The 16,454-nt window shown below is 39.5% G+C and overlaps 1 protein-coding gene across 3 annotated transcripts; it reads right to left on the bottom strand.

The window, feature by feature from the left end:
• Positions 1 to 3,323: 3,323 nt before the first annotated feature.
• MSANTD4 (Myb/SANT DNA binding domain containing 4 with coiled-coils) lies at positions 3,324 to 14,610 on the bottom strand. Of its 3 annotated transcripts, none has more exons than XM_053456474.1 (4): positions 14,498 to 14,610; positions 5,868 to 6,448; positions 4,785 to 4,886; positions 3,324 to 4,248 (listed from the first exon to the last, which is right to left on the bottom strand). In XM_053456474.1, the coding sequence occupies exons 2-4, from the start codon at positions 6,327 to 6,329 to the stop codon at positions 3,673 to 3,675; spliced, it is 1,140 nt and encodes a 379-aa protein (XP_053312449.1). In that variant the 5' UTR covers positions 6,330 to 6,448; positions 14,498 to 14,610; the 3' UTR covers positions 3,324 to 3,672. The 3 variants fall into 3 exon arrangements, with proteins under 3 accessions (XP_053312449.1, XP_053312450.1, XP_053312451.1); XM_053456475.1 differs by lacking the exon at positions 14,498 to 14,610 and adding an exon at positions 11,119 to 11,177; XM_053456476.1 differs by lacking the exon at positions 4,785 to 4,886.
• Positions 14,611 to 16,454: the final 1,844 nt, after the last annotated feature.

The following is a 16,454-nucleotide window of genomic DNA, read 5'->3' as shown; positions in this document are numbered from 1 at the left end:
GGTGAGTGACTTCGCCTGGGTCCGATTTGCGGACCCTGACAATATGTCAACCCCCCCATACATGTTCAGCAACATCTCCTGACTACAATAATACCACCCATGCACGAGTTTGTCGAGATGTTGGGGGGGGTAATTATTTTTACATATTACCACATTTTAATTTTTTTATTTATTCTACTTATCACATAATGATTAGTAAGCTGGGCTCCATTGACTTGCATGGTTAAATGCAGTACCTGTATTCTATCTGGAGAGACCCTCTTCAGAACTTGTTTGCTATGGCGGTTGTGACCGCTCTCTTGAGGTCATAGTATGTCCTGGGGTGTTTTGGTGTTGCCAAATGCCTCAAAATCGAGGCATTTCAGTGATGCCTTTTAAGTTGATTACCTCCTAACTTCTTTTAAACAGTCATCCGGCAAATATGGCGCAAGTTGACACTCTGTGGAGTGATCAGGCGGGCCCCCTGCTTCAGAGTTCGGTGTTACTGAATGCCTCAACATCGAGGCATTAACAGCAACACCGTTTGGGACAAGAAAGCAATTTACTATCTACATCTGTTTAAAGTCATGTCGTGCCAGGCTCGTTAATTGTATTTTTTGAGAGTGACACTAAAAAGACTTTGAATGTTGACTTTGTTGACATGAAATTTTATTTCTGTGTACGAGATCTAGGAACACACTTGGTATTTTTTCTATATCAACATTAAAATAAAAATATGAAGGGATGACTGCACACAGTAAGCATACAGAAACATTTTCACATTAACACTGATAGCATTAATCTGCAAACCACTATTTTATCTAAAAACTAGCTCTTTGCCTAAAAAAAATCTTTAAAAAAGAAAAAGACGCACAAGAGCACAGTTTAGCATGAATAATAATGTTGGCAGATACGGATATTGTACAAATATTATTACTCCGTTACTGGTCATATTGTCTTAAAATGTAGGTACAACATTTTTACCTTTTATTTCTGAGCACACAACAACTACAGAAGATATTTTTTTTTAGAAATCTATTTTCAGCAGATGATTCCACAACTGGGAAGAAACTCACAGTTTATTAAGCTCTATTAATGACAAAAAAGCACAAATTTGCTCCTAAATAAAAACAAATATTACCATATTTTTTACCATGACAATACATACACAACCGGGTATGTTTTGGCTATCATTTCTTGCATTTTTGCAAAAAAAATTATGCATTTTCAAAAGATATGGATTAGCTGTTAAAAAAAAAAGGTACTGGTGGATTCATAGATTTCTAAAATTATATTTAAACTTAAAACTGTTTGTAAAATAAACTGATGAACACTAAAACTAACATAATACCTTGTTAAGGACATATGCGGATGAGTTCCACATTTTTATATAAGGTGTATCTATAGTTATATTTGTACCAGAAATGATGTGCAGCATATTTATATACAATTTTAACGGACAACGTTAGCTTCTGCTTTTTTTTATCTCACATTTACCACATTATTTTTCCCGCCTTTTTTGTAAAATAAGTAGAAATGTGTCAGGATTAATAGCATCATTAAAAAAAATAATAATAATAATTTGTCACATTCTAATTGATAAAGAAAATCAATGTGATTCAATCAACTTCCCCCAATATAATAGCTTCCTACCTTTTGAATGCGCTCCATGGCACTTCAATGAAAACCTTGCAAATACAATATACACTGTACAACAGCAAAATTGTTAGAAAAATGAAACAAACTATATTTCAATTTCACCTCCTAATAGCAACGGTGAAGTAATTCTTCTAGTAGAGCATTCAAATGATCTGTTTTGGTGGAAAGATACATTTAACCCCACTCCTTCAACAACCGAAGATTGCAGAGTGAGATTTTGCTTACTCTTTACGTCGGTTTGTCGTCTTAAGGCAAATTTTGCACTGTGCTTGGGTATGTTCAGGTATAACATAAAAATATTCCTATGAATTTAGCTCGTGAAATGGTATAGAAGAGAAGCAAAGAAGTATGTCATTGTGGGAATGGGAATGCTTACAGTGATATAACCAAAGTCATGTCATTCCTTAATGACCCAATTTTTCTAGGTTCTGTTTTGGGTGGGCTAGGTTATCCCTATCAGTCGCGTATGGCCTGCTATCCTATGAGATGCACATTAGAGGCAAAAAAAAAATGAGGGGAGATCAAGACAGGAGATTAAGAGCTTCTACTCCAGCTTATTCCTTGCTCCATCTGTTGTGGGTCTCTCCCCTCCACTGATGCAAAAGCCCTTTCAGCATTCCCCCAACAGCACAATTTCTTATGTATAGCTGAAAGAGCAGAGCATCTATTTCCCCTCTTGGCGACAGATTTCTTCCTAGCTCATATACAGACTGCTAACGCTGTAATGACGCTATAACATGATGTCATAACAGTAAAGGTGGAAGCAGGAGACAGAACGGTGACCCTGAGACACAGAGCACCTTCTTAAAACCAAGGATAGGGGGCTCAAGACCCTTGTGACAAATGACAAGCCTACCATATATATGACCAAGGTGGCTGCCTAGGGCACTCAGCTGATGGGCAGGCACAGATTGGCCATCTGAGACACTGAGCAGATGCAAAGTTGGCCGGTGACCGACCGTGGCTTGTACTCACAAATACTGCCACTCCAGTGGGAGATTGGCCCACAGTGTGTGGCTCCATGCGAGTGAGTATAAAAATCCAGCTGCACATATCCAGTTGGTTGTTACTAACGTCAAAGTGCCAGGGCCACCTAGTAATCCTTGGTCCAGCTTTACTGGTGAGAATGTACCACCTGTTTTATTAGATATCACCAAGCAAGTGCATGTGGCGTGGGGTATTGGAGACAAATATCTCCTAGAATGCTAGGTTACCCCTGACTGAAATTATGTTTGAGCTTTTTGTAAACACCTGTTCAAGAAGAGATTGCAAAGTAATCCCATTTTAAACATAATCCACAAATTTTCAAGAAATTCTGCTGTTACAATACAGGAAGATATATGTCCTAAAATTCTGCACTCCTAACATTTTATGTCACAGCCAACTATTCAACACGTGACATGTTACTATTGCTATCCTATCAGAGGGTATTATGGTTTATTCTAACGTAAGTCTATTTAATAATGTTCTCAAAGAGCACCTATGACCAAATTAAGCTATTTTAAAAATCTAAATTATAACTCAAAATATAACTACTGTAATATATACAAAAATACTGTACAGATAACACTTTTCATTCAGGGATGTTCTTACAAAACACTGTTTTTGACCCATATGAGTGACTTACTTTTACTAAATTGGTCTTGTCGCATACTGTTTAGCTGTCAGAAGATCTCTTAAACATGTTTTTCACTTTGAAGTTGGAAGCTATCCGTTATGAAGGAGCATATACTTAGCAAAGTGATCTAGAATATCTGCAACACATAGACATTTCACTCTTGGTTTTGCTAGCACAATAATACATTTGAGAGATGAAGAACAGCTTAATTTCACTAACAAACTCACACACTTCCATTTCTGCAGGCACACTAAAGTATACACAATTGCTGCACATTGACCTTTTTGTTGAGAACAGTGGTGCAATATAACCAGCATAATCACCCTGATGGTCAACAGAAGCAGATGCCTACAGGCAAATCGTTACACACAAAACAACTCTACTTTGAAACCTGCTCAACTAAATGGTTGCTACTTTTACTGCAGATGGCCCTCTCTTTGAATTCGAAGCCTCTCTTTCTCAACTTGTAGACGCTCCTTCTCTATGTGGAGCTTCTCGGATTCGAATTTTAAGAGCTGAAGCCTTTCCTTCTCCAGCTGCAAATGCTCCCTCTCGAGTTTTAATTTTTCAGCTTCTATGTCCAAAGGTTGCAAGACAGTCTTTTCTGCTTGGCCAAACTCATTCTCTAGATTTGGTTTTTCAGCATGCATAACCTGCAGCCTTAGCTTCTCTCGTTCGATTTGCAGTCTCTCTTTCTCGAGCTGAAGTCTTTCATGCTCCATATCTAAGTGTCGCAACCTCTCTCTCTCTATTTGGAGTCTTTCTTTCTCCACCTGAAGCCTTTCAGCCTCAATGCTCAACCTCTGCCGTTCCAACTCCAGTTTCTGCTTCTCTAGAGTCACTAGAAGGTGGGAATCTTTATATGGTATTCGGGTTATGGAACTCAATGTTCCAAACTCCTCAATCCGGGGAAATTCTTCAGGTAAGTCATTCTCTTCCCTCGAATCGGGAAGGACAGTTGACAGCATTTCATCTTCTTCCTCGATCTCAAACTATAAAACAATTATGAAAAACATACAAAGGGAAGGTTAAGTAAATGTTTGAGTTCATCAACTTAATGGAAAACATAATTCTAAATAAGCTTTGTCTGCTGTATAATTGCACATTACTGAACAAACACCAACTACATCGTGTAATACACTTATTATAATATTTGCAATCAATTTCTGCCAGTGACAATTTATATATCCCGTCATGCAACTGCCCATTCTCTCCCTCATTGTCTGATGATTTAATGGCTTTGTAAATGTCTTTTCAAGATGGCGTGGAAGACAAGATGTACAATGTTGCTTAAATAAATTCCCAAAATGAGTTTCACATAATGTTTATTTTATACATTATATACTATATATGTGTATATTTCTGGCTGCAAGCCCACATTAACACATTCTGTACAAAATGTTCACTCAATATAGCAAATGTCTATGTTCGATCTACAGCTTTGATTAACTTTAGATCCTGGTAAGTAAGTAAAATGGTAGTCTTTTTGTAGTTCACCTTGAGCTCTCTAACATTAAGGGTCACGTACCTGCTCATCACTAGGCGTCTTATTATACAGTATTCTATTTTGACGAGAGTTGAGCTGGATTCCCAAGCATGGATGAGACACTCGCTTTTTCCAACTAGGACCCTGTAATGTCAGAAGAGGTCAAGGATGATTTCTTTTTTTATTTCAAATTTAAATACTTACAGTTTACATTCTGTGATTTAAGCTATTTGAACTATGTATGCTTGTCCTCTAGATTGTAAGCAGGTCCATCTTTACCTAATGTATCAGTTTGTCTAAGCCTGTCCATTATAGTTTTGTCAGACCCTTTGAACGTAGGCATCGTAAGAAGCGCTGCGTAAACTGGTGCGCTATATTTATGTTTTGCTTGTCCTACCTTATGGACTAATACCATGGTGTCGTAGAGATGACATATTATATACTAAATTATGCACTGCTGTACCGTGTATGTGTGATTCATATACATAGTGTCTGGATTTAAACACTACATATTATCTGTTTTAATAAAAGGTAAAAATACAATTGAGAAGTACTTAAACATAATGTTGACAGCCAGATCGCAAAACACAGTATGAATTCTACATCTGTATTAGTGCAACCTCCAAATAAATAAAACATATTAAATATACAGCTTTCTAATATATTTGGTCTCTAAAAAATACAATTTACAGCATATTGTCAGACTACTTCCTTTTGATTTCATCACAATGGATAGTTAAAAAGTCTTGAGCTAGTCATTAGTGAAGTGTGATGGAATTCAGTTTAATGTACGGATTTTAACTTAATTATTTCTACTTATTGTTTTGGTTCCTGACTAATCTGGAAAACCCTAGGTTTGCCAGCGATATTCCTGTGAAAATACTCTGTTTACTGTGGATGTTTCCTTCTAGTTTGTCTACATCTCACCATGTTAATCCATTTCATCCACCCATGACTTCTGAATATTGGTCCTATGACATCTCCAAGTAATGGCCATAATGTGTAAGGAATGCCATAATTTACCAGCGATACAACAACCACTTTTTTGGACCAACAACTTGTTAAGACTACTTGGTATTCATAAGTATGGCTAAAAATAATATGTGGATAAAATATATATCGTACCTCAAAACTTTGAGGGTCCTCTTCTTCTTCAACTTTGATCTCTGCCATTGATTCGTTTGCTTCTCGGACATCAGAAACATTTTTCCACTCCAAACTTGATTCACTTGTTAAGACACTCGGCTTGTCATCAGCATCGTCATTGATAGAATCATCTAGATCTGAAAGAGGCAGATGGAACCCTGAATTTCCCAGCTTAATGTCTGAATTGAGCCTCTTCCTCTTAACCAAGGCCCTCCAATCAAGATATCTCCTTTTCACCTCAGTTCCTGTTCTCTGTTCTCCTTCACCCAGTGCGTTCACACACTCAGCAATTTCTTCCCATGCTTTACGCTTCATTTCATTAATGGTTGTGTTAAGTTGCTTGGAAAAAATTACATCTCTTCTTTTCTTAATTTCCTTAAGTAAAGTTTGTGTTTCTTGCACACTAAAATTACTTTTTCTCTTTCTTTTTAATTGTTTCATAACGGAAGGTTGTAGCTTTTTGTATTTAGGAGAAATATCTGAACAAGATCTCTGTGGGAAGATCTGAGATAGTTGTCTCTTTTTGCTTGATTTTGCCAGTTTAAAATATTACAGCTTGCCTGAAGACAAAGAAAAAAATATACCTGTTAACGTAAAGATTATCCCAGTCATTCAATATAGTATTTAAATGCTTGTTGTATAAGAAATCAAGGGAAAGTCGTGAGCCGGGTGCCTTTAAAAACACTTGACACCACCATCTTGGCTATCCCTGATGGACCACCTTCATCTTAGTCCTCCCAAGACAATGTGACAGTTGAATACGATACAAAGTATCTATATTTGTAGACTTAAAGTGACAACGCCAATATTGTTCAATATTCTACAATAAAGATAACAATGGTATCTTCTACATACATACCGAGTCTGAATGGAGCCCTATTTTGAAATACCGTATTTGCTCGATTATAAGACAAGGTTTTTTTCAGAGCAAATGCTCTGAAAAATACCCCTCGTCTTCTAATCGGGGTCGTCTTCTAATCAGACCTCAAATAGAGGTCTGATTAGGAGTTTTAGATCCAGATCCCCCGCACCGCTGCAGGGGACCTGGATCCTCCTGTCTCACCCCCCCCCCCATCATACACACACTTACCGGTGCTTCCTGCTGTATTGCCGGTGCAGCGGGTTGACGTCTACGCGATCCGCGTAGACAACGTCCGCTGCAGCCGGAAGGAGGTGTGGCTAGCAGCGGGGGTTGTCTGCGTCCGTCGCGTAGACCTTCCCCGACTGTCAGAGATCAGAGCTCCCCGCACCGGTGCCGCACCGGTGCGGGGAACTCTGATCTCCGACAGCCAGGGAAAGTATACGCGACGGACGCATACAAACCCCCGCTGTCAACTCCACCTCCTTTCGGCTGCAGCGGAAGGCGACGTCAACCCGCTGCCCCGGCTGGAAGCACCGGTAAGAGAGGGCTGAGAGGGGTGAGAGAGAGAGAGAGAGTGTGTGTTAGTTAAATGGGGGTATAGGGTGTATGTGTGTGTTAAATGGGGGCATAGGGCATTTCTGGAGTGGCGTTAAGGGGGCATTTAATAGAGCACTCTGCCTCCTGAAATGCCTTATACCTCCCTATATGGCACTCTGCCCCATAATATGCCTTTTAACCCCCTTAATGCCCTAAAGTGGCATATAGGGGTATAAGGCATTTCTGGAGGCAGAGTGCTCTATGCAATGCCTTTTAACTCCCTTAATGCCACTCTGCCTCCTGAAATGCCTTATACCTCCCTATATGCGACTCTGCCCCATAATATGCATTTTAACCCCCTAAATGCCAGAATGGGATATAGGGGTATAAGGCATTTCTGGAGGCAGAGTGGCACATAGGGGGTCAAAAGGCATACCATGGGGCACAGTGGCATATAGAGGGTTAAAAGGCATATCATGGGCCACAGTGCCATATTGGAGTGGCAAGCCTGGGGGCAGATGTGCGTAACTGGGGGACAGGTTGGAAAATACAAGAAATAAAAACAAAAAAAATATTTTTCTCAATCATAGCTTTTATTAAAAAAAATAGTTTACATGAATTAACATTTACTGGTAAAACTTTTTTCCTTTGGGGTCGTCTTATATTCAGGCTTTTTCTTTTTTTCCTAAGTTAATATTCAGATTTTGGGGGGTCGTCTTATAATCAGGGTCATCTTATAATCGAGCAAATACGGTAGTATTAATTATGTTCAGAGAATGTAACAGTGGCAACAAGGATAAGTGTTAAACCCACAAGGGAAGGAATATAGTGACATCATTGACAGCATCTACCCTTAGGATGCTATAAAATGGCCCTCTTAGGCATACTACAGGAATTTGACTGATTCACGGGCATGATACCTCAAAACCTCAATTGTGGACAAAACAAGTGCAAAGCAACTCAAAGACCAAATCTCATCTTCATAGATAACATACTCTACAAGTTGTTATCACTGTGGTGCAACACGGACATGCAGATTTTGTGATGTAATATGTTACAAATGCGCAAAACACTGAGGTCGTATTCAGAAAGTCTGTAGAGCAAAGATTGAAAAAGGGGCAACCGATGCAAAGGAAACAAACATACAGAATGGAAATCCAAAATAATAATTCATATTCTGAAGATGTTTGAAAAACTGGGTATATATATATACACACATAAGGTAAAGGATCAACTGGAATGGAGCTAACAGTGCAGATAATGGCAAAGACCTCACAATGGACTTAGACGCTGGTGCAGAAGTCTCTGTAATGACATTAAAACCGTGGAATGAATTAAATCTACAAATACCTTTACTCTCTATGCATATTAAACTACAGACATTCTAAAGAAATACGTGTACCTCAGGGATGTGCAAAGGCCTCCGTCACACAACGTGGAATAACTAAAATAGTTAATATTTATATTCCAAAGAAAGGAGGTGGACCACCCTTGTATGGAATAGATACTAGAGTTGGGAATGCCAAAATACAAATTGGAATTCTGTTTGAAACTTAGTGAACATCCAGTCTTGACATCAGAGTGGATAAAAAGAGGAAATTCAGTTTAGTTTTTGACAATGATTTGACAATGATTTGTGAAAAATAAGGGTATACGGAAATTTTACCAAGCCAGAACGGTACCATTTGCACTAAGAGCAGGAGTAGAGACTAAAATAACAAGAGTATAAACTGTAGGTACCATAAAAAGAATTGATTGCAGCGAGTAGGCATCTTCAACAGTACCTGTAAGCAAGAAGAACGGAGAAATCTGCATTTGTTGAAATTTTGGAATGGCGGTAAACAGCCAGTTATCTATCGATCATCCTTTACCACGTACAGAAGAACTTTCTGCAACTTAAGCAGAGGGAAAAACCTGCTGTTTGGCATTATATTATGGACAAAATTCTTGCAGGTATACCACACACAGTGTATACGGTTAATAAATAGTAAAACTGCAAGTGAATACCGTGTGACTGTAGACTACGGACTAAGAGAGCCCCAAGTTGGAGCTCTGTGCACACGTTATAGACAAGGGTTGCTCCCATATAGTCAAGAATAAGGTACCTGCGCTCCTTCATGCTTCCATTCCAACTAATGTAACTCTTGTTAAGACTACTTAACTATTATCATTTGTTCCGTCCAACTTAATTTCACACATTGTTTCCACCAAATTGTTAGAGAATAATTATAAAAATGGGACATTAAATAAACTCCTTTTTACTGTAAATCACAAGCACTTGTACATTAGGATCTGAAGAAACCATTAGTGATAGCAAGTGATGCATTACCATATGCACTAGGAGCTGTACTTTCTCAGGTTATGCATGAAGGATTAGAGCAACCTGTGGCTTTCGCATCAAGAACATTAATAGCAGCTGAGAAAAATAATTCCCAAATTGATAAGCAGACTTTGGCGATCATTTGGGCCATTCAGAAATTCCACATGTGTGCATACGGAAAGGGAATTTCAATTAGTGACAGATAACAAACCACTGTTGTCTATATTCAACCCAACAAAAAGGATCTCCATGACCTCTAACAGTATCTAACAGTAAAGATATGCTTTACTGTTAGGAGCATATAAATACCAGATAACATATCGAACACATGCTCAACATGCTAATGTCGATGCTATGTTCAGGTTGCAAATAGAAACAACGTCGAAAAATTAGGTAAAATCTGAAAAAACTAAACTCAGGTCATAGAAACATAGAAAGTGACGGCAGATAAGAACCATTAGGCCCATCCAGTCTGCCCAACCTCTGAGTACTTTCCTTTAGTACTTGCCCTTATCCTATATCTAGCTTGGCCTTATGCCTATCCCATGCTTGCTTAAATGACTTTACTGTATTAACATCTACCACTTCTGCTGGGAAGCTATTCCATGCGTCCACTACCCTTTCCGTAAAGTAATATTTTCTGATGTTACCATTAAACCTTTATGCTTGTGTCCTCTTGTTGTGGTAGTATTTCTCCTTTTAAATAAACTCTCTTCCTTTACCTTGTTGATTCCCTTTAAGTATTTAAATCTTTCTATCATATCCCCCCTGTCCCGTCTTTTTTCCAGGCTATATAGGTTAAGATCCTTTAACCTGTTCTGGTAAGGTTTATCTTGTAATCCATAAACCATTTTAGTAGCCCTTCTCTGAACTTTCTCCAACATTTCTATATCCTTCTGGAGATACGGTCTCCAGTACTGTACACAATACTCCAAGTGAGGTCTCACCAGTGATCTGTACAACGGTCATCATTTACATCAACAAATTTTGTGAGAGAAACACAAGATTCCGTTTTGAGTTTGGTGCTAACCAAGGATAGCCTAAAGAAATTCCTCAAAACCTGAAGAATTATCAACAAAAAGCAAACAAATTGACTTTGTTAGATGGTTGTATTCTTTAAGGAGAAAGAGCGATTGTTCCGAAAACCACGTAACATCAGATATTAGCATTACGGGATCAAGGACCTGCAGGGATAGTCAGAATGAAGCAGCAAACATGAGTATATGTTTGGTGGCCAATTATTTATAGGGAGATAGAGAAATATGTAACTAGCGGCAATGGATGTTCACAAGCAGCAAGAGAGTTACCTCGAGAAGCTGTACAACGTTATTTGTGCCAGTCGGATGTGGACCCATTGCATCTTTCATAAAGGTCTTCATGTAATATAGTATGAATGCCATAAACACATTATTTATCATTGTAAGATATTCCACGTTCCATTTTATTTACATTTTTCCGGAAAAAAACAAAACCAAAAATGGCTTTGGAAATTTTTTTTGGCCCAAAAATACCTTGTGCCTTTGGATTGGCTGAACTTTGTGGATTGCTTATTGTTGATGTAGTATAGAAATACATAAAGAGGGGCAGGTCATTCATGGTCCAATGCTTAGCCCACACCCTGAAACAATGTAATGTAGAGCACTGCATTAGGAGGAGGGTCCCGCGGGTCCCGCCAAAAAACTTGTGGGCGCGGGCAGTCTTGTTGGTGTTGCTGGTGGGAGCGAGCAATCAGGCACTGTACCTGCGGGTCCCGGTAATCCCGAGCAGTCCCGCACGGCTGCCTTCGCGCTGCTCCCTTACAGTGTCTCTGATCTTGCGCCGCCCAGGAACAAAGCAAAGTCACGTGGTGTGACGTCACTTCCTGTGACTCCGCCTTGTTCCTGGGCGGAGCAAGAGAAGAGACGCTGTGAGGGAGCAACTCGAGGGCAGCCTTGCGGGACTGCACAGGAAATCTGCAGTTCAGCTAAGGAGGTGGGCGTGATTGGCCACAAATGTGGCGGGAGTGGGCGTGATTGGGCAAAAAATCAGCGGGAGCAGGCGGGATTAAAAAAGCAGTCCCCCGCAGGGCTCTAATGTAATGTCTGATCTAAACGTTATAAATCTACTGCTAACTAATCTAATCCAATGTCTTCAAACAATATGGAAATGACACACAATCTTATTCTACTATTACGGCACTGAATGATACCAGGGAATTATTATGTAATGCGAGTTCTCTTGATGTAGTTTGCCCACTTAAAAGACGTCAAAAATTGGTTGCCCGTTGTGGGTTATTCATTAAACAGGAGTATGCGAGTGAATTGCAGGTTCAACTCACTAATACCCTATAAAAGGCTAACCCCAATGAGATTATCCTTTAAGAAGAGCTTGAGGATCTTGTTACATTTGTCACTATACAATACACGGGCCAGGGTGGGCCCTTCCTCATGCATAATGAAACCAGTACATTGAAATTCTCCAGCAAACTCCTGCTCCAGTGTATGGGTCTGATCCAGAAAATTCTAATTTATGTTGTTGGACATTCTGGTCGATAGAAGGTGCTCGTCAACACCTGCTGAGGATATAACCAGCATGCACTCCAATACAGAATGAAAAATAAATGTGCATATCATCATTATTAGCTTTTATTTAAATAACGCCAACAATTTACTTGGTGCTTCTTAAGTTACATACATTAAAAGGGTATAGCAAAACCAGAATTGAGACAGAACAGGACCCTACTCGCGAGCGTATCTATTTGTATAGCCATCTATATATCTATACATCAGATATAAATGTGTAGGTATATAGATGGCTATAAAAATAAATACACTGAGATCACAAGCACATATAGGACACATTTGATGTAGATACTGGGACATAAGCATGCGTTATGTTTACGATGTATCCTGTATGATATATACAGCATGCCCGTGTTCCTATTCATGGGACGTGTGTAGTATTTAGTGTTATGTGCATGTGATGTTAAGCATTTTTATTATTCATTGATTTATATAGCACCACCCTATTCCTCAGAGCTGTACATTTGGTGTTTACGCTCATTCTATTCACATACTCGTTACCTGTCACGCGTTGTATACTTTTTTAGTTAACCCCTATGTCTCCCTGTCCCCAACCGATCAAGAGTATTTCCTTTTCTACATCCACCAATACATAATTCCCATTCTAAATATATATTCACTCTCCAACGATGTTGGAAATAGAAATTGTTATATGTAGAAATTATTTGAAACTATTCCAAGAGTAGGTAAATCACCAGCTTGATGTTAGTGCTAAAAACACTGTATCTGTCGATATGCCTCCCCACCATGTATTATGCAGGGGCAACTTGGCCTGCACAATCTATCCCAACTCGCAACTTCATGAGTAATCCTTAAATACACATACTCTACTCTTTTCTTATTGCTGAATTGCTAACATAACGTTACGAATGTCCATTAATATGTTAATTATTATTTTATATAGCACCATCATATTTAGTAGCGCTGTACAACGGGTGAATCCGAAAGACATCCTTCATGGCTGCTTTCACACCAAGGCTAAGGTTCCCCTTTTCTCCTGATGATAGTAGCTTTTATTTCCATCCCGTTTTGAGATGCTTTAGTTCTCCAGCAAATTCTTGTTATTTGTGTTACAAAGCAGAGCAGACCAGGCCATACAGAGGCCTTTATTCACAGCAGTAGTACAACTGAGATCATGTTTTCTCATCTAAGACATGAATAGGGCTCCGATATTGTTGAACAGCAGTGTGTATATATATATATATATATATATTTCTTTTTTATATAGCGCCATCATATCCCACAGCGCTGTAAATGGGTAAACATGGCGTAGTAGTATATAACATAACTAGACTTACAGAAACAACAGGTGAGGGGAGCTCTGCTCTCAAGAGCTTACAATCTAGAGGTGTGTACATATATAGGGCCAGTCCTGGACCAAATGGCACCCTGGACTTCTAGAATGCGAATGTCTGCACAGATCTCTTCAGCGTGTCTCCTCACCTGAACCACTGCCAGGTACCAGATCTACTTCTAGACAGTAAGAGGCATTTTGTGGGGTGACTACCCTGTCCGTCCCGGTCCTGGCACCCCAGACAGCTGCCTCAGGCTAAGACCTGCCGTGTGTTATATATATATATATATATATATATATATATATATATATATATATATATATATATATATATATATATACATAAATACAATGGGAGGAGAATACAAGTATTTTTGTAACTTAAACTCTCCCTCTTTTTTAATACCAAAAAATAAAACACAATATATGATTAAAGTATCTTTTTGGAAGAGTAAAGCATGGCGTAAGCTGCAGCATCACTACCGTCTAGCCCACTGGATACAAAATGTTAAATTCCTAATGTTTCTTAAAAGATCAACGACCGAGACACCGAAGACAGCGCACACGGCGCATCCTGACATACGCAATGTATTATTACGAATGGCAATGAGTAAATCCTGGGGCTGCAGCTTCCGCAGTGCAGGAATAAATTACCCCAAAACTGCAGAAATTCATGTATTAAGGAGATGTGAGCTCTGTAAATGGAACACCCTGCCCATTGTGTGTATGGCAGGCATGTCTGCTCCTTACTCAGCTCTGGTGCTGTAGTAAATAAGTAGCATCCCAGGCAATGGTCGGTGTGTGGAGGGCACACAGCTCTGCACACAGCTCTGCACACAGCCAGCCTGCTGCCATGAACAACGATCCGATCCACATCACAGAGCAGAGCTATGCACAGCAGGCAAGATGGCGATGTGGAGCAAAGGGAACTCCAGCCAGAGGCCAAGATCAGCCATTGCTCCCTGCAGGACGGGCCGGCCCTGGACAGCTCATCAGGCTGCACAATGCATGCACCCTCCCTCCCGTGTCTCTTACCTGCTTTGACTTTTGGGCTATGGTGGAGGGCTGAGGCGCTGAATCAATCCCTCAGGCTCCGGGAACAGGGATGCCCAGCCCCAAATAATAGGAGTAAGGAGAAGGTTGGAGGACGAGGAGGGGGGTGTTAGGGGGGATCCAGGGGCTGAGCTACACAAGCCAGCCAGCTAAGGGGGGAGACAGACTGCAAGAGCAGACATGGAGGGAGGAGGGGGAGGAGGGCTGGGCAGGCACGCAGAGGAGAGCTTACTACTAGGAGGGAGAATGGGAGGGGGGTCATGGGATGTGTAAGGCAAAGCAGACACAAAGGGGATCCTTGTGCAAACACCGGCCATGAGGAATACTAATGCTGTCCCTCAGCCTCAACTACAGAATCCTGGGGCAGATGGACCGCACTCCATCACTTGTGGTGCTGCACCTGTGGTAAAGCCAGGCTGGAGTGCACCTGCTTCTCTTACTGTAGATTGTAAGCTCCTTGGGTCAGGGACCTACTGTCAGAAAAGAGCACATCTAAGTGTTTCTTTTGAGCTTTCCCTTCAAGGAGAGAAACCATTCTAGCTTATAAATATAGCTCACAAAACATTGTTCTGTAATTAAAAAAAAAAAATAATTAAAGAAAAGTACGGTTCTCCTTTTTTTCTTTCTACAACCCCCGCTGTCTTGGAACCAGAATAGATAATAATCTGTAATGTTAAAGCTGACGTGCTACAAACGTTGATATGGCATAAAACAACCACCCGTTGTCCGTACTGAATTTCAAAATATATATTTTAGCAAACAGCCTAATTTGCTATAATATGTATCGACGTTTTATCATGTCCTTTATACTGTAAGCTTGTATGATCGGGGTCATCTCCACCTTCTTCCTTCATAATAATAATAATACGTTTAATGCGTTTAAGCTTCTACCATCTGTACGTTACCCCCTAACTTGCCAAAACGAGGGTTGATGGCCCTATAGGCTGTATTTTTGTTTATCCTCAAATCTTGGGTATAACTTTACACTCAATTTTGTATAATGTATAATACCCACCCACCAGATTAGGTCTCTGGCTGATGATCGGCGAGAATGATCAATGATCAGTGACCTAAAGAGTCATTAATCATGGATCAGATAGCAATTTAGTAGGATATACATTTTTAAAAATGTTTAATATTGCAAACTAAACAAATACTGTCTATAAAATAGTAATTATATATAAAAAAAGACAGACGATGTTTGTGGATTGGGTTAGCTGTAAATGCCCTCAGGAATTTCCCCTGCCCCACTAGGTTCACCTCTCTAAACAACGTATGTGTCACAAAATTAATTTACCCAGACTGGCCATCGGGCACACCAGGCAAATGCCCAACGGGCCACATGGCAACAGCGCCGCACACTGTGTGTGTATATATATATATATATATATATATAAGAATATACTGTGTATATATATATATATATATATATATATATATATATGCGTTAGACATGCATTTTTAACTACATAATTAATATGTACTTTCAAAAGTACATAGCTGAACTGGCAGTTTCTTAATATTAGCCCCTGCTGCAGATATATATTAATATTAGCCCCTGCTGCCAATATATATATATATATATTATACCATTCCGCTAATATATATATATATAATTAATAGACCCTGCTGCCAATATATATATATTATTAGCCCCTGCTGCAGATATATATTAATATTATACCCTGCTGCCAATTTATATATAAATATTAGACCCTGCTGCTGATATTTATTAACCCCCTTTGTGACAGGCTGATTTTATTTTTTGTACCCTTCCTGACAAAGGCTGTTTTAACATTTCTGTGGTGCTCGTGTTTAGCTGTAATTTTCCCCAATATCTGTTCAGCATCTCATGAGTAAGAAGCCGCATTTGGGACGTGTGCATTTTTCGAATTGAAAATTAGATATGCGGCCATCCTTCCCCCCGCATTATTTGGGA

This window comes from Spea bombifrons, chromosome 2 (assembly GCF_027358695.1).
Source record: "Spea bombifrons isolate aSpeBom1 chromosome 2, aSpeBom1.2.pri, whole genome shotgun sequence".
Classification (NCBI taxonomy): Eukaryota; Metazoa; Chordata; class Amphibia; order Anura; family Pelobatidae; genus Spea; species Spea bombifrons.
Note: the sequence above shows the minus strand (reverse complement) of the source record. Positions and strands in the feature narration are given on the sequence as shown.